This window comes from Cygnus olor, chromosome 1, assembly GCF_009769625.2.
Source record: "Cygnus olor isolate bCygOlo1 chromosome 1, bCygOlo1.pri.v2, whole genome shotgun sequence".
NCBI classification, from domain to species: domain Eukaryota; kingdom Metazoa; phylum Chordata; class Aves; order Anseriformes; family Anatidae; genus Cygnus; species Cygnus olor.
Window position 1 is genome coordinate 195713577 of NC_049169.1, and position 26665 is coordinate 195740241.

The 26665-nt window shown below is 36.8% G+C and overlaps 1 protein-coding gene across 3 annotated transcripts in view; it reads right to left on the reverse strand.

Moving 5' to 3' along the window:
- The window catches only part of CNTN5 (contactin 5), a 670764-nt gene that overhangs the window by 180842 nt on the left and 463257 nt on the right, over window positions 1-26665 (reverse strand). For all 3 annotated transcript variants that reach the window (XM_040544184.1, XM_040544185.1, XM_040544186.1), the window contains one exon: window positions 23002-23097. In XM_040544184.1, coding sequence (XP_040400118.1) covers window positions 23002-23097 — 96 coding nt within the window. The remainder of the gene's footprint in view (window positions 1-23001; window positions 23098-26665) is intronic.

Below are 26665 nucleotides of genomic sequence, written 5' to 3' on the forward strand. Positions count from 1 at the left end.
GAAAATTTGGGTCACTTGGTGATAAAGTAGTGAGAAGAGCACATCTATCTCCTGCCAAAAAGAATTTATGGTGAGAAATTTTGTTTACTATAATTCCTTAAACGATTTAGTAGACCTATTTTCTCTGTTTCACAACACTAATTTCTAAACCATCACAATGTTACGTATTTCTCATAATGGATGATGCTGGAATACTGACATATCAGCATTTTTGTTAGTGCTATATGATGTTTCTGTAGATATTCTGATGCAGTAAATGTTAGTACTATGGTAATGCAAAAGTCTTTTTGTCAGTGAGGATCAGTGAGAAATAAATCTTTAAGTATTTTAACAAGAGCTGTGGTGGAAGCATTCAGATATCACCAAATATTCACTCCTATGTTTGTTAATGCCAGATTGTTTCCCATGTTTTTTTCAAGGTTTTTCTCCTCAGAAATTGCTTCTTTTCTCCTTTAAACATGTAGTTTCTGGACACAAGTGGTATTTCAGGTGGCATGTGAAGATGTAACATGAGAGTCACCATTGAAACTCCTTCAGAATGCCTAGAACCTAAAGGTAAAGTCCATATTATAGTTAAATATTGCATTTTCAATGGCAAAGCATGCAAACACACATCCCACAATTGCACTTTTGTGGAATTACAGTATTTGCAAAATAAAGAAGTCTATTTTGTGTCTTCTTTTTGTGATGCAGTGAGATATACTAGTCCATCTCCTCCAGCATCCTATTGGGAAAATATATTTATCTTCCTCTGTTTTAGGGTTTCCTATGATTGCTCCAATTCCACAAGATGGCAGTACCTGATGATTAAATGGTACTGACGCCTGATGACAGCCAAAATCTGAAGTAATATGGGAATTTTAGCAACTCTGAAGAAGTTACTTCTTCTCTCTCTCTCTCTCTTTATTAAAACAAACAAACAAAACCAACCAACCAAACAAAACAAACAAAAAAAAAAACGCATCATCACCACCAAAAAAAACAAACTAGCAACAAATTCACTCCAGATTAGGGTATGAATTTACTATGAATAACTATAAACTATCAAATTTACATGATAGCTTTGCTTTATCATTCAGAAATATTCAGTTCAAATGAAATAAATAATCAGAAAAAAAAATGTCTAAATCTCCCCTGCTGAAAATACAAAACCTTATTTTATCTCAAGCCCAGTTTTAACTTTTATCATCACACTTGATGTTTGGATATTTTGTGTACCAACCACTGAATAAGGGTGTAACATGTTGCACTTTCTAATGATGGAGTACATTTCACATTTCAGAGAAAATGTGAAATGCTTTCTGTAGCTAAAATGAATGATAACAGTGGGTTGTTCCTCCAGCCTCCCACTACAACCAGATAAATAATTTTGGTGCATTTCTTTGTGCTGCTGTGGCTTATTATCAGAGCTCATTAATCCTCTAAGAAAATATTTAATGAAGGTAATTTATTTGTTGCATTGTCCCCATGTAGAGCAAATAGATGTTGTCTATTTATCAGCTAGCAATGGAATTGCTCCTTTTCTGCTCTGGGGGCTCAGAATCTACTGCTCACTTACCTGAAACACAACTCTACCGATCACATATTTATCTTTGTTCAGATTTAATTACAGTGATAAATCTTCAAATATTTTCTTTTTTGTAATCACTTACAGAGACAATAACTAAAATATGTTGGAATAGATAAGTGTAGTATTAAGACTGATCTTGTACTGGAGGTTACCAATATTATATTAACATTTCTAGTGTACGCAGTCAGTATAGACTCATTTTTGCATTTGACATATATGAAATGTAGCCAGTCATTGAAACGTGTAAATACTTTTATGTATGCTCTTTAAAGAGACCACATTGCATATAACAAAAAGATGGTTTCTCAGAAATTTTAATAGATTATTTTGTGTACTTGATTGTCATTGATATGTTTCATATTTAAAAAAATATTTCTTGCTATAAATAATCAAAAAATAGGAATCAAAAAGATCTCAAGAACATATGTCCTTCAGGTTCATCCCTTCCCCTGAGGAAAGTCTAAACAGATTCTGAGTCCTGTCCTTAAAAATGTGTGGCAAGTTATAGTCCTAAATTAAATAACCTATTTCATAGCTCAGTTAATGATTGGAAAGTTTTCCTTTACATTCATGTGTATTTCCTTTATTTATTTTTTTAAATAGTTACTGCTTATTCAATTTATCATATTGAGAGTATCAGAAACATTTTGTTGCTAGCCTATATTAAGCTTTACAATTACAATAGTAGACTGTTACTCCTCTGGTCTGTATAAAGCTTTTGTTTTCAAGGCTAGATCAAGCAAATCTCTTTAAATTTTCCTTAGAAATCATGGTTTTGAATCATCTACTTAGTTTTATTGTTATCAGTTCTTCTGCTTTTCTACAACTTATTATGTAGGACCCAAAGCTGGACATGGTAGTCTCACATACTGAGACATTAACAGTGTTGATAAATGGAATTATAGTCTCACATACTTTGTAGATAATACACTTACTATATCCTGGAATTGAGGCATACAATTATCCATGAATTAAGTATTCAATTTTCTATATTAGCACAATTGGTTTAATTTTAATTTTAAATAATTTTTTAATCACTTATTTCCATTTATTCTATCTTTATGTTTGATTTTTTTGGGGGAAGTTTAGTACTTTGCATTTTGCTTAATTTTATGTTACTAATTTCAGGCCACTTCTCCAATTTACTAATTATTTTGTATTCCTCTTCTGTCCTCTGCAATGGTTGTAATCTCTTGGAGCTAGGAGTCATTCACAAATGCTAAATATACCTTTTGCATTAGGCCATTCACACTTTCAAAGATAAAAAATAATTTAAATTTGATATGATTTGTTCGTTAACAAATCCATAGTGGCTGTCTCTTAATAGCGATTTATCATCTTATTGCTTGCAAATTGAGAGTGCCATTGAACGTCACAGTAAATTTGCAGAACTCAAGCTCAGCCAGCTATGGACCCTCCTTTATTTTAAATAATAATAATAATAATAAAGACATTGGCTTTTCTTCCCATAGTTTGAGATAATTTTTGAGATATTATATTCCCAGTAAGATTTTAATGTAAAGGGATGTTTAGACATGCTCTCATTTCAGAATGTAAAGCTATTTTATCAAAATATATAGTTTTCTTATTTAAATAGAGAAAATATAAAAGTGGTATAATTTTATGGATAACAGCTGATGGTGGAAATAAATATATATATATATATTTGTTTAGGGTTAAAATAACTTTATTAAAGAAGAAAAACACTGGGAAGAGATTTCTCTGACAAGCAAGACAAATAAATTACAAATAAATTTTAAAAATATTTCAAGAGAAAGTAAAAGAATGCTAACTATAGGTCTGCTATTGATACTCATATATTATTAGGTAAGAGTGGAAAACAATGCTTATGTAGAAAAATCCTAAATGCACCATTTAAATTTATGTTTTACCTTTTCTAATATACTGTTATTTTGGAGAAAAGCAAGAAAAAAAAGGGGGGAGGGGTGGATGGTAAAAAAGATAAACAGCCTAAATAAGTGGTAACAAAGAACTTAGAATATAAGATTTATCAATGAAGCTTTTTAAATCAATACCAGTGTCTCTGTAGAACTATTGGAACAATAGTAATTTCCAAAGTCAAGAATTAGGGATAATTTTGTTCTAGCATCTAAAAAAGTTAATCAGGAAGACCCACATCATTATAAAGTCATTAGCTTCAATCTTAGATGAAATAATTGAATGATTGATACCAGACTTGATTAATATCAAATTAAAAGTATGATATAATTAATGACATTGGATGAAAATAAATCTAGTCAAACTAACTCAGTTTATTTTTATTGTTCTTTCTATGGAAAAAGACAGCAAAGCTTCTGTAATACACCTAGAACTCATGTTTGTAAAAGTACGCTTTGTATAAAAAGAATTGGAAGAACCCTCCAATTAACTTGTTGTACATTGAAAAGAATACAAACTTACTTTAAAACATGATCAAAAGGAACAGTTCTCATCCTGTTCTGGGATCCTTGATCTTTTGCTGATGAACATTTTAATGGCTAAAAACAAACCAGTGCAGTTGTAATCATTGATCTACAGGAGATATAATACTTGTCAGAGACCAATGTGCAGGACAAGTCACTGGTAAATCTGATTTGGATAGCTTATTATTATTAGAACCTTTTTTTTATTTATTTTTTTTTTATGATGGAAATGTGTTGAATAGACAACACAATTTGATAAGTTCTTAATGAGTAAGTTCAAATGAACAAGAATTCACAATTCGTTCCAAATTCCTTTAGTAAAGTCAGTAACCAATGACTAACTAAATATTGTTCTCATATGAAAAGTGTGGCATTGGAAAATTCTGAGGAAATTGTTTAATGCTCAGGAAAACATTATTCTATAGAATATTATATATATATATATATAAAATATTTTCTCTGGCAAAATGTCCAACAGAGTTTAAAGTAACATTGTTTCTTCTCCTTTTTTCTCATTCCCACTTTACATCACTTTTGTGCTCTGATCATGCTCTGATATTAGAGTTTCACAGAATCATAGATTCACAAAATGGTTTAGTCTGGAATGGACCTCTAGATGTCATATTGTCCAATTCCCCTGCTCAAGCAGGGCTACTTAGATCCCTAATGTTACTGTCATTTTATATATAAGGGAATTGATAATGGAATTGAAGGAAGTGACTTCCCAGCAGTCACAAGTCAGGTTATAGTTAAAGTGAAATCTCAACTAATATATAATTATTTTAATTCTTAATGTTATTACTTCTCACCAGCTCTTCTTCAAACCTATAAATCACCACAACAAAACAAAAAATTTAGAACCAGCTAATCCTTAGGAGCTTAGAAGATGAAACTGGAGATGGGTAACAAACCCCAAATACTGCCTCTGAATGTGACTTTCAAATGTTGAAAGAAATTAGCAGTATAAATCACATAGTGATTCAGATGCTGAATGCGTAATGCTCAACTCCTTCCTGGTATATTTTCTAGACTTAAATTTAACAAGTAATGGATCATCCATTACATCTTTCTGAACACAATGGAACATGTGAACAAAAGCTTCAGAGGATAACATAAGAACAAATGTGTAGTCCCCAAAACACAATTTTTAAGTATTAAGAATGACAGTGACAGATTTTTTTTTTTTTTCATCTCAATTAAAAATAACTCAAAGTGCAGATGAAGAGGAAGATACAAATCACATTAGTAAACTGCTCTAGAATGCCAATAACACTGTTCAACCATGTTGTACAAATAAATCACTACAAATAACCTTAGCAACAATCAATCATTTAAAATTTAACAATGTAGAGACTGTTACGCTTACCTGTTGTTACATATAGACAATACACAGCTGAGTCTCAGTGCATGTCATTCTGCACTGCTTGGAAACACAGGAACTGCTGCTATCCAGCTTCTACTTGTCACATTATTATTTAGAAATAATACATAGCCTTCTGTTGCCTTACTTGCAGCTTAGGGTAGTGTCTCATGATTATAATCTCTCTTCCTCATCTCCTTACCATTAGCAGTCAAAGTGACACCTGATGTGTCACATTATATATATATATATATCATATGGAGAAAGAAGATATTTTTCCAGCTCTTTCTGATTGTTGTTGTTATTCTAATCGAGATAACATTAATAAAGTGATGTAAATGACAGGCAATTCTGCTTCTTCCTGTGTTGAATATATGTGTAGTTTTCAGAATTCCAGTTATGTTTTCCAAAGCCCCTTTCCTTTCCCTAATATCTCCCCTAAAAATGTCTATTTCAGAATTCATATGCTGAACAAACGAAATTTGATCTAAAACTGATCACTTTTGAAAATTTGGAGATATCTTCTCAAGGTCATGGTTATAATGTTTTTAAGTTATATTCAGCCACCTAAACCAGGTTTTCTGATGCCTGCATAGCATCTGGAATGGGAAACTGCTTCAGAAAATTTACCTTAGCAATTCATGCTTACACAAAATCAGAGGAGAAAAGCAGAGTGAGTCAGAGATACTAAGCATCACTCATCTACAGATGAGTACCTCCCTGTCTGCATTAAGCAGAAAAGTTAAGCACTACTGGATTATTTCTTACTAATCTTTTTTTTTTTCTTTTTTTTTTTTGTTGTTCACAAAAATGTGTAAAATGCATAATTCTTTCAGTTGCATCAGTGGATTTGCCAGGGATTATATTCAATATGTGTCTCAAGGAGTAAAATTAGGAAGCATATAAATAAGTAGCATTCATACATTGATTCACAGGCCACCAACTCTGAGAGGCCAGTGGGAGCAGTACATATGTCATTTTTCTAAGCACATGTCTACATGGATCATTTTCATAAGCACATGTAAGTGCTTCTCACTGACCTTTTTTGACTGCAGTACACAGAAAATGAATGGACGCAACTTCTGGTAATTTGCAACATCTGTCGAAAAAGCCCTTCAAAATAAATAAGCCTGAGTCACAGCCTATCCATCACCTTAGCATTGTCTCAGATTTCTTTCATCTGGTCTGGAGAAAGTAGACAGCGTCAACTCCTGTTAACTGTCTAACACTTCTGAACAGCAGCACTGAAATGGAAAAGTTTTAAACCAGGCCATTGCACAACAACAGTGATAGGAAGATCTCAGAAGTAAGGATCCTGGTGTTTCAGCTTTCTCTCACAGCCCTTCATCTTGTCATGGAGTTGGGTTGACTGATCTCAAGTCCTAAAGGACCTTGTGGTTCTTCAGGAAAAGCCAAACTGAGACAAACAATTAATCGGTATTATCTATATTTTTCTTTCCATTCTTTCTTCTTCCTGAATTTTTATCCCTGTGGTCTCCACTGGAAAACTTGCTTAATTATTAAACAAGAAAAGTACCATGAAAATTAACGCTTCAGTAAACCAATAAATGAAGTGAAATTTTCCAGTTACATATTCTCTGCTGTAGGATAATAGCATCAACACAACAGGAAGTGTATTAGCTTGCTAATTAAGTCATCAGTGATGATTTTAACAATATTGGAACATAGCATGAGACCAGAGGAGATAGAAATGGACAAGCAAATTATCAGAATTGATGGCATCAGAAAAGATGTCATTGTGATTGGAAAGAAGACACCATTCCACTGTTACTGCTCTGAAAAACATAATTTGTTGTCAGAAAGTACGGATGCATACTGGTTTGGTTTAGCTGTAACCATTCAGATTTCAGTCTGAAAGCCATGACATTAGGCTTATATCCATTCAGTCATTTTCTTCTTGATAAGTCCAAACAATTGCCTTTAACATAATTATTACTTAAGTTATAATTGCCTTCAGTTATATTTGTATTGGGCAGGTAAAAGACCATAAACACATCCAGATATATGTTTCTAAACAATTCCTAAACAATTTCTAGTTTCACTTTTGTAAAGGAAAAAAGAAAACTAAATATCCAAAATAGATTTTTTTTTCATACCATTTATTTTATCTGGAACAGTCTTCTTGAACTTATTAAATATATGAAAATATGTCTCATTAAGAACTGCATTACCTCAAATGATTGTATGATTGATTTTCATATCACACATAAAATAAGGAATAACTGACGTTATTGCATAGAGAATCTCATGGCATCCTACAGAATGCATATCAGAACTTACTCCTTTGGTCAAGACTGACTTCCTACCATCTTCAGTAGTCATCTCTGCCAGAATCACCATTGAATTCAGTTAATCATGCCTAGACTGGGAACAGTAAACAATTACATTTTCTGAAAACTCAACTACTTTCATCCTTTTTCATTCCTTTAATATTTACTCACAGGGGTGATGGAGAGAAAAAGCTAGACTCCAACGTTTAGAAATGAATAATTTCTCATGTCTTTCTCCTTATTATGTATTCTCTTGTTTTAGCTGTCTGACCAGCACTGTATTTCTGGCTTCTTCTCCTTGGTTATATTGATTAACGTGCACTCTTTCTTGCTATTGTTGTCTGCAATATGGAGAGGTAATTGGGATTAATTAGGAATTCTCTATCTTAAACAAAATAGACTTTCTGATATTTAACTGATATGTTTGTAAAACTGTGTTGTTGCTGCCACCAGCTTAGTAAAACATCAGAACTAAGTAGCGAGTGGATTGTAACAGAAAACGTATTATGAGAGACTAACATTTGCAAGGACACTGTGCCACTCTATATGTATGTTATTCTATGTTACTCCAATCTTAAATTTACTATTTTGGGTCTCCTTCCCTTTCAAAGTTATATAATTGTAGCACAAAAAATAAAATAAAATAAAATAAAATAAAATTTTCGCAACATTTTTTTTTTTTATTTTTCTGCTTTAATTGGCATTTTTACATTATTAGTTTCTGAGATGTGGTTGTGACACCAAGAACCTACATAGTTCTTGGCATGGTAATGCCGTCTTGTTTAATCACTAGACTAAGGGGTTCCTGATGGTTGTATCTAATTTGTTGGGACATCTCAGTAACATTGTGTCTCCAGGGAAGAGGAGTTTGCCCATTACAGAAACTTTACATCATCACTGTCCCATATGTCAACCTCTAGAAAACAGCCACATATGGCTGTTGCCTGAAAGGCAATAAAACATGAGTCTGAAAACCAACATACTCAATGCATTTTTTAAATTAATTAATCTCTTATGCTTCCTCCCTCTTTTCTTGGTATCCACTTTAATTCTCCTGAACTGGCAGCTGGGGTAATAATTGTTGACACTAGTGAGGTTGTGAAACAACAGTACATATCCCTTAAGCTGAGACCTGTCAGGGCTGCCTCTTCATCCAGCATTGTGTGCTGGTTTAATTGGCCAAGGTCAACCAGTTTTCTCTCACTATGTCTTTATAGTCCTTGCAGTGATCCACTGGGTCTAGGGCCACTAAACTTTCAGTTTCTAGTGTAGCTTAGCACATTTTTGGAAAGAATTATTAATGTTTTTAAGAGGATGGTAGTGGTATATCAATAGAGATAGCATTTGGAAAAACTTTAAAAAAAAAAAAAACACCAAATTGTAAGTTTTTTGAGGTAACTTACTGAAGTTGGATCACCAATACATTACTTTTAATTTATTAATTTTCAATTTATTTCTTAAAGGAAAATCTGGAATCCTATGTACAGAAATTTTAAATGGATAACAATTATCCCTATGACTATTATACAGATATTGCCCAGAATTTGGTGCATATTCTGGTCATTAAAATGTAATTAAAGTCTAATAACAACACATTGGCAACAGACAGTGAGTATTTCCTCATTGGCAAACATAGCTTGCTGCAATGCTACCCTACTGAAAATTCTATAATTCCCAAACTCTTAAATTTCATGTCCTCAGATGCATGCATCACCTTCAACAACATTGAGGAAAGAAACACTATAAAGTGCTCCAGGGAAGTCAACAGCAAAATTACTGGTCATGTATTGAGTAATGAAAAGACCATAGTAGAAAAAAAAAAGTGAAGTTAATTGTGTTTGTTCATTCCATAATGAAAACTACAAGGCATAGTCATCAATCAGTCGCACAGATAAAGAATACAGATTTTTGTACTGAGCTGTGTCAGGGGCCATGGACATTCGCTTCAATGATAACACGTGGGAATTAGTATTATTAGACAATAAAGTTTCAAAAGCATCTTAGGGAAAGTGATAAAGTAAGGGATGCGAGAGCAAAACTTCTTTATGAATCCTCCAGGATAAAATGTGGTGAAGAGAGGAGATGACCTTATGGAATGATCATTAACAGAGAATTCGGGCAAAAATATAGTTTAAAGTATTGTGTACCTGTCTCCTAACATTTTTTTTCTGTCATTATCAAAAAGCAAAGTTAAAGCTTTGTTACCATTCAGTCAAAGTCAAATAAATACAAAAATATAATAAAACTTAAGAGACTGGTACCCTTCAAATCGTTCAGTTGGTAGGTGTGGCTCTTGAAATAATGCTTTTAAAACATTTAATATTTACATTATAATAATTTATATATTATGGGCATTTGAAGAAGGGATAGAGAAGTTGTGCCATCTTGTCCTGTATATGTGACATATTAACTTTATTATATTTTTCTGTCATGCACTTTTTTCCAATCATTTTCTAATCCTGTTAGTTGTGGCCTGTTTCTGTTACTTAGCATCATGCCTCGATAATGAATAGAAATGTGTGAAGAAGAACAAACTATGGTATACAATTATGAGAGAAACAAAGTAGAGTTAAGACGGGTGTCTCATATGTCTTCATACAGATCCCCTTCTTATAGGCCAACCATTTGTTAATTCTAGGACACAGATTTACTTTCCATTTTAACATTGATATGTCTTAAGGAAAAATAAACAAAAAACCTCAATGTTTCTCTTATTCTCACTTTTGATAACAGAAAGAGAAGCATGAGGGCATTGGACAGTTCAGCCTTCCCAAGAAATAGTTAGGCAATTACAGTTACATACAGTGAATGAGAAATGTTCTATTTGCCATCACCTGCGTCATATATATAGCCTCTAAAAACTGTTAACAGAAGATACTGAGTGGAGAATAAATTCTACTTAGCTTAAAGGAGAGTCATGTCTGGATGCATGATCTGTGCAGATGCTGTTTGAGAAGACTGTGGAAGGCTAATGTTTTGATTTGGATCCAGCAAATAAGTCTTATTCAATGTTCTCAAAGGAGAGGAGAAATGTGACTGCTTCACCTATACACTGGCTTCTCCTGGAAACAAATTATATAGCTTTCCACGTTAAATTGACTTTAGAAGTCAGATTTGAAAAAATATAGAAAACAAACAAACAAGAAAAAGCAAACAAACAAAACCCCAGAATATTAGCTTACTGTTTAATACACACAGAACTTCACTGATATCGCAAATCATGGTCAGCAAGAAACCTCACCTGTAAAGATAGACTAGAATGATGAAGTAGCACACACTGTTGCCGAGAGAGATGGAGATTCAGTGATCTAAGTTCATGTAGGCTTCCTATGATTTTAAAGAAATCGGTAATGGCTAGATAAATATAGAGACTGAAGTTCTCCTATGCTACGCCCTGAAATACCACTGTTAACTGCCTGGATCCTGGGACTGAATTCATATCCTTAATATAAACTCTTTGCCTCAGTATAAATACAGAAAGTGAGATGTGTGAACTACACTCACAAAAGCCAGTTTAGTAAACAGACAGAACCATAAGATGTATGTATGCCTTCAGAACAGAATTTGATGTGGCATACATGCAGATATCTGAGCTAACTGCCTGTAAACAAGCTAATGAGCATACTGAAGGCAGTCTAGCCAAATATAAGAAGCTTCTTATTAAAACTATTTTACCTGGAGAAGTCTCTACCTGTATAAAGTCATTTAGAGACTGTCCTGTTATTTCTATGTATTGTTCGTACAATATGGGCCGAACCCATGGACTTCTGACTAAAGGAACTAATGGACTTCAATTCAACTTGATGGGATGCACCCATGAGTGCTGAAGGAGTTGGCAAATGTGATCTCAAGGCCACTCTCTATAATCTTTGTTTGAGGATGGCAACTAGGAGAAGTGCTCAAAGACTAGAGGAAAGAAAATATCACTTCTATCTTCAGGAAGGGCAAGAAGGAAGACCCAGGGAACTACAGGCTGGTCAGCCTCACCTTAATCCCTAGGAAGGTGATGAAATAGCTCACCCTGAAAACCATTTACAGGCACATGAAGGAGAAGAAAATCACCAGGAGTAGTCATTATGGATTCACCAAGGGGAAGTCATGCCCGACCGACCTGATAAGCTTCTATAATGGTGGATGGGGATAGAGGAGTGGATATTGTCCTCCGGGACTTCAGGAAGGCCTTTGACACTCTCCCTCATAAAATCCTCATAGAGAAGCTGTTGAAGTATGGGCTGGATGAGCAGACAGTGAGGTGAATTAAAACAGGCAGAACAGAAAGATGCAGAGGGCAGTGGCCAGTTGTGCAAAGTCTAGTTGGAGGCCAGAAACGAGCAGAGTACCCCAGGGGTCAGGACTGCGTCCAGTCCTGTTTAATATCTTCACTAATACTCTGGACAATGGGGTAGAGTGCCCCTCAGTAAATTTGTGGATGACATGAAACGAGGGAGAGTGGTGGACTCAACAGAAGGCCACACAGCGATCCTGAGGGACTGTGACAGGCATGAGAGGTGGGCTGACAAGAATCTCGTGAAGTTAACACAGAGAAGAGCAGAGTCCTGCACCTGGGGAGGAACAGCCCCAGGTACCAGGACATGCTGCGGGCCACCCAGCTGGAAAACAGCTCTGCGAAAAAGGACCTGGGGGTCCTGGTGGCCATCAAGTTGAACGTGAGTCAGCAATGTGCCCTTGCTGCTGAGAAGGCTAATGGTATTCTTGGCTGCATTAGGCAAGGTATTACCAGCAGGTCAAGAGCAGTGATGCTTCCACTCCACTCAACTGCATGGGCGAGGCCACACCTGGACTACTGTGTCCAGCTCTGGGCCTCTTGAGTACAAGAGAGACCTAGAGATACTGGAAAGAGTCCAACAGAGGACCACTAAGATGATCAAGGGACTGGAGTACCTCTCCTAGGAGGAAAGGCTGAGAGAGCTGGGACTATTCAGTCTGGAGAAGAGAAGGCTCAGCAGGGATCTTATCAGTGTGTATAAGTGTCTGAAAGGAGGATGTAAAGAAGACAGAGCCAGACTCTTGTCAGTGGTACCCGGTGCCAGGACAAGAGGCAAGAGACAGAAACTGGAATGCAAGAGCTTCTGTCTAAGCATTAGGAAGCACATCTTCACTTGTGCAGGTGACAGAGCCCTGTCAGAGGTTTCCCAGAGTGGCTGTGGAGTCTTTCTCCCTGAAGATCTTCCAAAGTTGCCCGAACTTGCCTGGGTGCCTGGTTCTGTGATTCTGTGGACTTGGTTTCCTACTTGCAGGGGAGCTCCAAGCCATATCTGCCATTTTAACGCAAACTCAGTGCTCAGATTACTTATGCAGAATCGAAATGGTGAGAAATGATTGCTTTGTGTATACTTCCAAAGTAGTTTTCTGTCCACTTCTGAAGTACACAGAAATATGAACTCAGTATAAGTTAAAAAAAATGTTATATGACGTTACTGTGACTTCCTTCGATTAACACGAGGACAAGAACAGCTATTTAGGAGCCAACAACTGGACAAAACCTTTTTTAACTTGGTATAAAGCGCTTTTTTTTTTTTTTTTTTTTTTAGCAGCTTGCTAAACACTACACAACTTCCAGAAGATGCAGGGGAAGTAATGTATTCAAGAAATTTAAGAAATGTGTGGATCTGACACTTAGGAACATGTCTTAGTGATGGGACTTAGTAGGTCAGATTGATGGTTGGCTTCTATGAATCTGTGATCTCCTGTGAAGCATCTCTCAAGAAAACTACAGTTTTATAACACTGAAGATGATGCATAAAAGATGCAGCTTATAAAACAGTTTTCAAACTGGGTAAGATCATATATGTCTGCTAAAAAGTGATAAAAAAAAATCAATTTAGCGTCTGTGCAGATGTTTCATACTGCCTCTGTACAGCAGCATCCTTTTGAGGCAGGATGGAGCATGCATCTGCTTTCCTGGCTTGCAGAGTGCAGCACATCCGGACTACTCTAACAATGGGAATCTTCATTCTCTATCAAGCTGATACAGAAAGCTTTGAATAAAAGCCTTTAAAAGCTCAGCTGAAAGTATTAATTTTGAAGGAATCATGTAAATCTTGATGAAATCTTCTATTCATTTTTAATCTTGCTATGGTAAACCTTGTAATTAAGATGATTAAATGACTGAATAAAACCCTATATTTACATCCTTTAGAGTATTACAATGAAGAACCATAATCCTGTTTATGGAAAAAAAGAAGCAGAAACCATTTTAAATGGAGGCATGAAGCCAACCTTGTTTTTTAAGTAGTTGGTAATTAATGAATCTCTCATTTAGCACGGGTACATAAGAGTTAACTGTCTAGCAAAACCATTGAGAAGAAAAAGCTAAGGTAGGGCGGAGAAGGAGAAGCAAATGTAATGTTTATAGGGAAAAAAAATCAAATGTGTTTTTGGATGTCCAAGTTATCCACTATTAATATATTTCAAAAGGGACAACTTTAGGGTTTGCAACAAAATTAGAATTAGTGGGAAAGCTTCTGCAGTAGACACATTAAAATGATATAGCATTCACAGCGAAGTGAGATGCAGCATTTTTTTTATTATTATTATTATCTTTTTTTTTTTTTTCTTTGTAGTGACCATCTCATAAAAGCAGGAAGTGAGAATCTGCCAGTAGCTCTTTGTCATAAGGAGTTTGAACAAAATCCTTTTGGTTGAATGCATTTTCCTTCACCATTGTGAAGGAGCAAATATCATCTCATTAAAAACTCCTTCATTGTGCTGCTCAGCTATTTCTCAGCAAAGATGATGATAACTTAAGAAAAACATCTAATAAAACCAGGATATTCTCTCTATAATTCTCTCATCTGAGTCTGCACTAGAAATATTCTGAATATATTTCTGGTGCTTTTTTTTTTCTTTTTTTCCCATTTTCTCCAAAAAAATGATTGAACAATCTAATGAACCTACATGAATAATCTGTATATATTACAAGTTTGTTTGTTTGTCTATTGTATTACCTCTTGATAATATAACAACACATTCATAAACAGAAATCAAATTTGTATACATATGAAAATCTTCTTATAATAAATTAACTGTAGTATTTGTTCATTCACTGGTGCTTTGTAAAGACTTTCAGACATTTCTAGAATTGTTTTCTGTAAAGAACAGAATGTGGGCACTATTCAAGCAAAAGTATTTATTTTATCTCCTATTTGAAAATAGGTTAATAAACGTATATCTCTTTTAATATAGTGTTCATGCACTACATCATCTTTTCCCAAAATCATATTGCCGTTTTCTAAAAAGGCTCAATCCTGAAATTCTTAGGCAAGTTTATAAGTAGTTATTGACTTTTGAGATTGAGGAATGGGATTCTGTTGAAGGACAAATTGCTTATGAGGTTGTGGAGAATGATTGGGTTTGATATAGTATCATGGATTTCTCTCCTGGGATAGCAAGTGAAAATTATTTCTAAAGGTGCTGATGAATGTGAATAAATCAATATAGCAGAACTTGCAGCGTTCACCTACAAAAACAAAATCTCTACCAAAAACATACCCATAACTCATAGTCTTGTTAATGTAAGATATTCACACATTTGTATATGCTTTAAATAGTTTTTATCATATCTGCCAGAGCAGCTTAGTATTCACTTGTAAGTTTGTCTACAAGGTGATTCTAAGGGTCAAAACTTCTTAGGGCTACTTATAAGACAATGCCATTTTTCAAATCTGACCCAGAAACTAAAATGGAGTATCCAGAAATGGAATGCTTTCAAAAAATAATACTAATATTTTAGATATTCCTGCACACAAATACTTGATGTTCCTCTCTTCTGCAAAAGGGTTTGGGGAAGTTTCATATTTACTGCTTAATTTCAATATTGAGCTCACACAATTCACCTTTAAAGTTCTGCTTCTCTAAAAATCTTTTTCACAAGCTGACTTTTATCTGGCAATCATCTTTCACTAATGTCTTGTATCCTATAACCAGAGCTTCATCAAATATTGTTGAAACATCACTAGGTGTGGAATTTTTTGGAAGGTCCATGGACATAGCTCTCCCCTTTCCCAGGCATCTCTAGCCTTACATGACAAAGGAAATGAAATCCAATTCCCTTTCCCATTTACATGAGCTTGTGTTCACTTTTGTATATCGATGCAATTTTTCAGCTTTCAGTGATTACTCTTCCACACTGCAGAACTTTTTCTATGGTGAAAAAATTACGCTAACAGGGGTTCCAAATGTTTTTTCAGAAGGAATTTTCACGTTGGCATAGCATACCAATACTCAAACAATATAAACCAAAGCAGCTGAACATTGTCTTTGTAAGCACAGGAATTTCCACAGCAGGGTTTTTGCTGGCCCACTGATGAAAATGAAAGATAATAGTTTGTCACAATCAAAAGCAATGTGCTTATCACAGTAAAACATTGAGTTGGAATCTGGCTAAATATAGGTTTAACAGCATAATTTTAGGGAAAACTTACAAATGCTTTGATGACATATAAAGTGCATTTTGTGGAATGACATGATAAGAGGTGTATGACTACTGCACTATTGTTGTCCATCTATTTTTACACTGTCAGTTTGTTTGGAGAAATGGAATTGAGCTCTCGTGCTGAAACTGTTTCCCACTTTTTGTACCTACTTCTTCTTCCCAGTTTATCTTAATTAAACCTTAACATCATGCACTCAATTCATAGAATTGTAGTAACATAGAATATCCTGAATTGGAAGGGACCCACAAGGATCATCGAGTCCAACTCCTGGCTCCACACAGAACCACACAGAAATCAGACCATATGTCTGAGAGCATTGTCCAAATGCTTCTTAAACTCCCACAGCTTTGACGCCATGACTACTTTCCTGGGTAGCCTGTTCCAGTGCCCAACCACCCACTCAGTGAAGAACCTTTTCATAGCATCCAACCTGATGAAGCTTCATGCTCTTCCCTTGGGTCCTGTCACTGGTCACCAGAGAGAGGAGATCAGTGCCTCCCATGCTGCTCCCCCTCATGAGGAAGCTGTAGGTTGCCACGAGGCCTCCCCTCACTCTCCTCTTCTCTAGGCTGAGCAAACCCAGTGGCTTCAGCTGCTCCTCATATGTCTTGCCCTCTAGACCCTTCACCATCTTTGTAGTCCTCCTTTGGACACTGTCTAATAGTTTTATGTCCATCTTATATTGTGCTGCCCAAAACTGCACACAGTACTTGAGGTGAGGCAGCACCAGCAGAGAGTAGAATGGGACAATCGCTTCCCATAACCAGTTGGAAATGCTGTGCTTCATGGATATGGTTAGTCCAGGATATGGTTAGTCCTTTTTGCTTCTAGGGCAAAATACTGACTCATGTTCAACTTGCCACAGACAGAACCCCCAGATCTCTTTCTGCAGGGCTGCTCTCCATCTTCTCGTCCTCCAGTCTGTATGTGTATTCAGGGTTGAGCCATCCCAGATGCAGAATCCAGCACTTGCTCTTGTTAAACTTCACGTAATCGCTCAGCCCTCTAATTTGTCAAAATCTCTCTGCAAGTCCTCTCTACCCTCAAGGGATTCAACAGTTCCTGCCAGTTCAGTGTCATCTGCAAACTTACTTAACTACAAGTCCTGCATCCAAGCCATTTATGAAAACATTAGAGAGAGCTGGCCATAAAATGGAGCCCTGGGGAATCCCACTAGTGACTGGCCACCAGCCTGATGTCACCCCATTTTCCATAACACTTTGAGCCTGACCTGTCAGCCAATTTTTCACGCACCGTATTATGTTTTTATCTAGCTGTATGCTGGACATTTTGTACAGAAGGATATCATGAGAAACAGTATCAAAAGCCTTGCTGTAATCAAAAAAGATTATATCAACTGTCTTCCCTGGTCAACTAGATGGGTAACCTTGTCATAAAAGGAATTTAAGTCCATTAAATAGGATTTTCCTCTTATGAACCCATGTTAGCTCTGACCAATGACTGCATTCTCTTTAGGTGTTTTTCAATAACTCCCAGAATAATCTTCTCTGTAATTCTACCACTGAATTGAGACTGACAGGCTTGTAATTACCAGGACTACTTACTTCCTTCTCCTTCTTGAAAATTGGAGCAATGTTTGCCAGCTTCCAGCTGTTTGGGACCTTTCCAAATTCCCAAGACTATTGGAAATAACTGGGAGAAGTCTCACAATGACATCATCCAGCTCTTTGAGTAACCTGGGTTGAATCCCATCAGGTCCCACAGACTTACATGCATCCAGGAACAGCAGCAATTCCTATGCAAGTTCAGGGTTGGCTGGGAGTTTATTGTTACTGCAGTCATGGTCATCCAACTCAGGGCTCTGAGGGTCCCAATGCCCATCATTGGTGTTGAAGATAGAAGCAAAAAAAGGCATTAAATATCTCTGCTTTGTCTACATTCCTGTTTGTGAGGTGACCTGCCTCATCAAGTATAGGACCAGTGTTTACTCTGGTCCTCCTTTGTTGTTAATATACTTATATATATTAAATAAATAAATAAATAAATAAAAATCTGTTGCCCCACACAGCTTCAACTCTAATAGATATTCAGCTGCATGATTTTTCTCCCTACATCGGTGAAGAGTATCCCTATAGTCCTCCATATTGCCCAACCTCATCTCCAGTGGCCATACACTTTCTTTTTTTGCCTAAGCTCTAAAAGAAAATCTAGCCAGGGATCAGGTTAGGAAAGCTAAAGCCCTGTTAGAATTAAATTTATCCAGGGACATCGAGGGCAATAAGAAAGGGTTCTATAGGTACAACGGTGATAAAAGGAAGACTAGGGAAATTGTGGGCCCTCTTCATAAGAGGGAGACCTGGTCATCTGGGATTTGGAGAAGATTCCCTCTCCGGAAGGAAATGGGAGACCTGGTCACCTGGGATATGGAGCTGAGGTACTCAATGACTTTTTTGCCTCAGTCTTCACCAACAAGAGCTCTAGCCACATGGCCCAGGCCACAGAAGGTAAAGGCAGGAACTGGAAGAATGATGAAGTGCACAGTGTAGGAGAAGCTCAGGTTCAAGACCAGCTGGGAAGCTGAAGGTGCACAAGTCCATGGGTCCTGAGGGAACCAGCAAATGAAGTTGCTAAGCCACTGTCCATCATATTTGAGAAGTTGTGGCATTCTGGTTCCCACTGTTCCCACTGACTGTAAGGCTGGAAACATAACCCTCATTTTTTAAAAAGGGAAAAAAGGAAGATCCAGGGAACTACAGGCCAGTCAGTCTCACCTTTGTGCCTGGAAAGATTATGGAGCAGATCCTCCTGGAATCTACGCTAAGGCACACGGAAAATAAGGAGGTGATTGGTAACAACCAACATGGCTTCACTAAGGACAGACCATGCCTGGCACATGTGGTGGCCTTCCATGATGTGATTACAGCATTTGAGGAAGAAACAAATGTGGAAGAACAAATGACATCATCTACCTGGCCTTGTGCAAAGCATTTGACAGTGTCCTGAACAATATCTTTGTCTCTAAATTGGAGAGACATGGATCTGATGGATGGACCACACAGTGAGTAAGTACTTGGCTCAATAGTCTCACTCAAAGAGTTGTGGTCAGCGGCAAAATGTTCAGGTGGAGATCAGTACTGAGGGGTGTTCCTCAGGGGTCAGTATTGGGGCTGGCACTATTTAACATCTTTGTTGGTGATATGGACAGTGAAATTGAATGCACTCTCAACAAGTTTGCTGATGACACCAAGCTGTGTGGTGTGGTTGACATGCTGAGGGGAAGGGATGCCATCCAGAGGGACTTTGACAGGCTGAAGAGGTAGGCCTGTGCAAAATTCATGAGGTTGAAGAAGATCAATTGCAAGGTCCTGCATCTGGATCAGGGCAATCCCAAGCACAAATACAGGCTGCATGGAGAATGGATTGAAAGCAGCCCCGAGGAGAAGGACCTGGGGGTATTGGTTGACGTGAAGCTCAACGAACTGGCAATGTTCACTTGCAGCCCAGAAAGCCAACCGAATCCTGTGTTGCATCAAAAGACGCATGACCAGCAGGTCAAGATGATTCTGGAGCAGTTCTACGAACAGAGGCTGAGGGAGTTAGGGTTGTTCAGCCTTTAGAAGAGAAGGCTCTGGGAAGACCTTATAGTGACCTTCCAATACCTAAAGGGGCCTACAGGAAAGCACAAGAGGGGCTCTTTATCAGGGATTGTAGTGTGTTGTGGTTTAGCCCGGCTGGCAGTCAAACACCACACAGCCGTTCGCCCACCCTCCCCCCTCCCTCTCCGGGATGGGGGAGAGAAACGGGAAAGTGAAGTCTGTGAGTTGAGATAAGGACAGTTTATTAAGACAGGGAAAAGAATAACAACAATAATAATAATAGTATTAATAGTAATAATGTGTACGAAATAAGTGATGCACAATGCAATTGCTCACTACCCGTTGATCGATGCCCAGCCTATCCCCGAGCAGCCGGCACCCCCCCCCACCCCGGCTAGCCACCCCTATATATTGTTCAGCATGACGTCAGATGGTATGGAATACCCCTTTGGCCAGTTTGGGTCAGCTGTCCTGGGTCTGTCCCCTCCCAGCTCCTGCTGCACCCCTAGCCTGCTCGCTAGCAGGACAGAGAGAGGCTGAAAAGTCCTTGGCTTGGTGTAAGCACTGCTCTACAACAATTAAAACATCAGCATGTTATCAGCGCTCTTCTCATTCTAATCCAAAACGTAGCACCCTGCCAGCTACTAGGAGGAAAATTAACTCTGTCCTAACTGAAACCAGGACATAGTGATAGGACAAGGATTAATGGTTTTAAACTAAAAAACGGTAGATTTAGATTAGATATAAGGAAGAAAATATTTACTCTGAGGGTGGTAAGACACTGGAACATGTTGTCCAGAAAAGTTGTGGATGGCCCATCTCCCTGAAAGTGTTCAAGGCCAGTCTGGATGGGGCTTTGAGCAACCTGGTCTAGGAGGTAGCGTTCCTGCCCATAGAAGGGGGTGTTGGAATGAGAGTATCTTTAAGGTCTCTTCCAACCTAAACCCTTCTATAATTCTATGAACATCCCTGCTCAGCCAAGTCAACCCTCTGTCCCATCTCCTTGACTTCTGACATTTTAGAATTGACTATTTCTGTTCTCCTAAGAGGTGGTACTTAAAAATTCACCAGCACTGATGGACCTCAATGCCTTCAATAGCAGTTTCCCAGCAGAATTTACCAGGTGCCTCAGCAGCCTGAGGTCCACTCTCCCCATTTCCAGGGTTGAAGTTTTGGTGGCAGTTTTCCTCATGTCACCAAAGATTTTATGCTCTACTGCTTCATGGTCACTGTGGCCCAGATGGCCAGTGATAGCTGCTTCACCCACAATACTGTCTGTGTTTACAAGTAACACACCTAGAGGGGAGGGAACCTTTCCTAGTCAGCTCCCTCAGTACCTGTACCAAGAAGTTATCCTCAAAGGTGTTTTAGGAATCTCCTGGATCTGTTTGTACCATCTGTGTGTGTTTTTCCAGTTCATGTCTGGCAAGTTGAAGTCACCCATAAGGACAAGAGTGGTTGACCTAGAGGAACCTCTTAGCTTTTTAAAGATTAATTCATTGGTCCTGTCATCCTGGCTGGGTAGTCTATAGTAGACTCCCACAATGACATCCACTTTATTTGCTTGTCTCTTAATCCTTACCCAGAGGCTCTCAACAGTGTCATTGCCGGCTGCAAGCTCCATATAGCCTAGCCCCTCCATTACATACAGCACCACCACCCCACCTTGCCAGCTCTGCCTGTCCCTTTTGAAGGGCCTGTAACTGTCCATTGTAACACACCAGTCACAGGACTCTTCCCACCAGTTTTCACTTATACCAATGATGTTTTAGCTCTGGCACTGAGGCAAGGCTTTTAATTCCTCTTGCTTGTTCCTAATGCACTACATATACAGATGGTAGTGTCAAACTTAAAAATAGATTATAAAGGCAACCATAACAAGGCAATATACTCAGAAGACAGAAAAGCAGAGATGGCCAGAAGAAAACAACTGTTAATTACATTGATAATTATAATACAGTAATAAAAATAATGCTAGAATAAATATAAATAGAACACATCTCTCTGATAGAAATGCAGAGGAAATATTCTTTTCTACACCTCTTCCCTCTGGAATGTGACTATTTCCAGAACTCAACTCTGAAGGAAGGAAAAATACCCTCAGTACAAACCTTACTTCCCAAAGAGGAAAAGGGTGGTCTACACTGCACCTATTTGCAAAGAAGATATTCTGTCTAGTGCTTGTCTCCAGGTATTATATGCTATGCAAATATAAAGACATACTTAGCTATCTGCAGACATTGCAGGAGTACCAATCTGAAAAGCAAAAACGTAACCTCTCTGGAATATTTACAGTTTCATTTGGAAATTCACAGACATTTCATGGGATTTGTGATATTTCTGGATTCCAGCAATGATGCTGTTGTACTGGAAACTAAGCTATACAATAAGTAGAAGCAACCAAAATCATGGCTGTACTTCTGAAAACAAAAGCCAATTTGTATTCAACTGTATGTCAACACAGACATTTGAAATAATTTCTGAAGATTTTTAAAATAAGAAAAAATTTGTGACCTTAAGGCTGTATATATTTTTGTACTCAGCTTTGGTGAAGCTGCACCTTGAATACTGTGTTCAGTTTTGGGCCCCTTACAAGAAGGACATCAGGGTACTGGAATGTGTCCAAAGAAGGGCAATGAAGCTGCTGAAAGGTCTAGAGAACAAGTGTTATGAGGAGTAGCTGAGGGAGCTGGGTTTGTTTAGCCTGGAGAAAAAGAGGCTCAGGGGAGACCTTATCATGCTGTACAATTACCTTAAAGGAGGTTATCACGAGGTGGGGATCAGTCTCTTCTCCCAAGCACCAACTGATAAGACAAGAGGAAATGACCTTAAGTTGCACCAGGGGAGGTTTAGGTTGGATATTAGGAAAAATTTCTTCACTGAAAGGGTTGTGAAGTATTGGAATAGGCTGCCCAGGGAAGTGGTTGAGTCACCATCCCTGGAGGTCTTCAAAAATATCTAGATGTAGAGCTTAAAGATATGGTGTCATGCTGGACTTGGCAGTGCTAGGTTAAAGGTTGGACTAGATGATCTTAGAATTCTTTTCCAACTTAAATGATTCTATGATTCTATAATTCACCACTGCTAGTATGGAGAATATTGCTACATTGAACTTTATATTGGGAATAAGACATTCTTATAGGGGAAATCTTGTAGCTATTCAGTGACATTTGTAGTGTATGAGCTTTAATTACTCCTTTGGTACTCCAGAACTGTCAGCAGAACTGTGTATATTCCATCTTTAAGTTCCACAATCAAATACACATTCTATCAACAATGCCGAGCATCCTATGATGAGCATAATATGAAAAACCAATGTGCATACAAGCTGCAGCCTACTGTACCTGGTGAATGAAGTGGAGGGGAGCACATCAGAACAACTCCTTGACCTTCACGTACGGAGACAGCACTTCTTGTCCGACCACTAAAATTCCCCAGATCTATTAAAAACAAAACAAAACAAAAGAAAAACAGCATTTTAGTTACAGAAAAAAAAATGTGGCTTCTGTGACTTATGATTTACTTCTTCTTCTAAAGCTGACAGTTCCTTTTTTCATATCTTAATCTATAATAGGAGAGCCTTGAAAAATAAATATATTCCCATTACAAAGGAATCCTTGTTGCATCAGCACTTTATTACTCTTTTTAGCACACTTGGACATGGTGTTAAAGGAAAGCTATCAGACAATATGTACATATATCGTTTAAAAAATATTTAATAGTGCTTTTGTTTCTCTTTTAAATATCCTGTTTGTGACTTTTTTTTTTTCACCAGTAGAAATCATTCATGTACAGTGAAAAAAGAAATGAACGTGGAGAGAACACCTTGTCCAACATCCAGACTGACGACTGTTGTTAACATGTCATCTGGAGAGTGCACAACACATTGTAATGGGTAGACAGGAATATCAACTGAATAGGTGCTAAAACCAAATCTGGTCCATAGCTTTATTCTTCTTAAACACATTTTTACTGATGTCTTTAGTGTTGTAAGCATAATCCAGTTGTGGGTAAATATATTTTCCCTCCATAAGTTTCCCTCCAGCAGCTGAATACGGAATGTTTCATTTTTCATACAAAAACTTTTGAATGAGGCTGTAGGGTGCTGTTATGAACAGTTCACTGTGTTTCTTTAAAGCCCCTCAACCAGAATATCTAACTACTGTATTTACCTCAGGGAACACTGGATCTGTATTCACTTTTGAGGTGGATAGCTATGCTGTAGCATGCTTATCTGTAGCAGAACAAATATGACAGTTCTGACATCACACTGATTTTTTCACCTTCATCTTCCCCAGTGACAGCGATGCTATTAAAGCCTCTATTCACTCATAGATCTAGGTACGTTTCTTTCTAATGTGGATCAAGGGGAAGATAACTGAGTTAGTGGTACCCACAGATATCTTTGAAAAGGACACAGAAGTTTCAGCAGACACAAAATGAGGTGTCTAAATATGAACTGAATGAGCTTGGGCATCTCTCATGGACCTATTGCTGTACCTGTTCATTTCTGAGTGTAGACCAAGGTGCTGGTATGAGCTAAGCAGCACCGAACAGTTTGATTAGGTTGAGCAGAATTATTACTTTCTTAACTGCACTCAGTTTTCTGTCAGGTGCTGGAGCTCCACATCTTGTGCCATACCTAGCAGGATATAAAATTGAAGTTCAACGATTTTCAAAAGTAATATGGTTTGATGATTTAATGGTTTTCATAGTGTGGAATAGGTACACTTTTAAGTAGAAAGAGAGTTATATCTTTCAGAATGCCTATTCACATCTCTAAAAGATTTCTTAGGCATAGGCAGAAGCCTAAAATTTAAATGTATCTAAATGTGCCCTGTCTTTGGCCAAAATAAATAAGTGTTCTTGTTTCATTAATAATATTTGAATGGGGAAAAGATGTATGGGCTTCAGAAACTATACAAAATTTTGCTAGGCAATAGTTAATTAAATATTACTTTGTATTTTAGAATAAGACCATAATGGGTTATAATACAATCTGGTGTAATTTCATTTAAAATGTCACCTAATGATTCTGCAGGAATGCAAATATTATTATTTTATATTTAGAAAGTAGTGGGCTGGTATAGTCCTGCATAGCCAGTTGTTTTGGATGGGAGCACAGCTTGCAATGAAGTTTTCTTAGTTAGGAAATGTCTGGTTTCCATTGTCATGTGACTCAGGGACTATAACTTTATGTATGCTTGTGTTAAGTTCTGTATATTTCTAAAAGAAAGCAGATACATCAACAAATATTTTCTGCTATCTGTTAACAAACCAATGCTTAACTTTCATTTTAATGCACAGTTTAGGAATATAATAAACTTTTAAAATGCATTATTGCCAAGTCCTTGTAAAAACAGTGTGTGTCCTCAAAGATTTTTTTCAAGGGCAATTTTTCAGGTGAGAAGAATGTCACTGAACTTCCGTAAAATTATTCTTTTAGCCCTCCTTCTCAAGAAAAATGTGATGAATCTTCTCCGTATGGGTGCCTTAAAGCATCCTGTTTGATTTACTTCTCACATACTTTGAAGGCTCCAGACTGTATGCATGAACAGACCTCACTGAATTTAAAACATGAACAAAACTCAAATTAATATGTCATGGCTTCAGCAAGTTTTGAGGAGATATTCTGACACCAGACTTTCCTTCCTCTGGGAGAAATACGTAAGCTATTTATCTATATGTTGGAATAGATACTATCACAGTAATACTTCCTTTTGAAGCATTGGGGGAAAAAACAAAACAAAACAAAACAAAAATTGACACTATTTTGTATTTCTCTGACACCAGAAAAGAATATTAGCACTACTGACTACCTGAAACTCATACTGAAAATCTGCTATATGCATTCTGAAAAGAAAAGGAAAAAAAAAAAAAAAAAAAAAAAAAAAAAACACTTGGTACAGGGAATTAAATAGCTAAACAAACATAAATATTGTCAGTTCAATAGTGAAAATTCATACCAGTGTAAGGACAGATTCTCTACAATGTATATAGAGAGAGGAGGACAAGGAAGTGATTTTTTCTATTTCTAGGAAAACTCTCTGAGATTTGTTTTCATAGACTATCTCCGTGATCTGTTGTATATGTGAAAATATCGGAGTTTTCAGAAATGTTCTGGTTTAAAATTAATGATCTTCAGTCTTTTGATTTCAATTCCAAAATCAATTTGAAATATCAAATTATTTTTCTAAATGTCTTTAATTTTGGAAAAAAAAATACTTTCATGAAAAAAATGATAATTTAAGTGTTTCTTCTGGAAGCTAAAACATTTTAATTTCAGCGTGGAATCCTATGTCTCACGTGCTTATATATTCTCATCATTGCCATTAAATTTTTACTTCCTATGATGCACAACCTGGAAGCCTGTCACCATGAAATAAGGGAAATTTGTAAAATCTAAATTGTAACTTCCATAGGCAAAGTAAAAGTTTAAATTAATTTCATTTTTACTGAAGTATATTTCTAATTGTTGCTATTATTTTCCTCAGATGAATAAATGTTATTTTCCAGTTGGCTATAGCCAAAGTAAGGAATATTTTTTGTTTTATTTTAATTTCCTTGTCTTCACACTGTGATTGGCAAATATTCTTTTTTTTTTTTTCTCTCTTTTTTATTTCCTTCTCTTTTCAACCAATTTCAAGATTGGTTAATTTCAAACTAAAGAAGGAAGGAAATTACAATGTTTGAATTTCATCCCTTATTGGCTGTTAATTCAGAATTGGATTTCTTGTTAGTATGTAGTGGAAGAAGAAAGGATTCAAAGATATAAAAGCAGAGATTTAGTTGTAAAACAAATAAATGTACAAAAGCTTAAAAGGAAGGACACAGGAAGGTTCATGCTTGCAGTTTCCCCGTGTTGAAATAATAAGTCCAGCACGGAAGAATCAAATGAAAGAGAAATTGTATACATGTTCTGTAATCTCAGACATTTCATATGTGGACATATTGGGGGGAAAAAACAAACAAACAAATAAATAAATGAGAGAGAGAGATACAGTTATT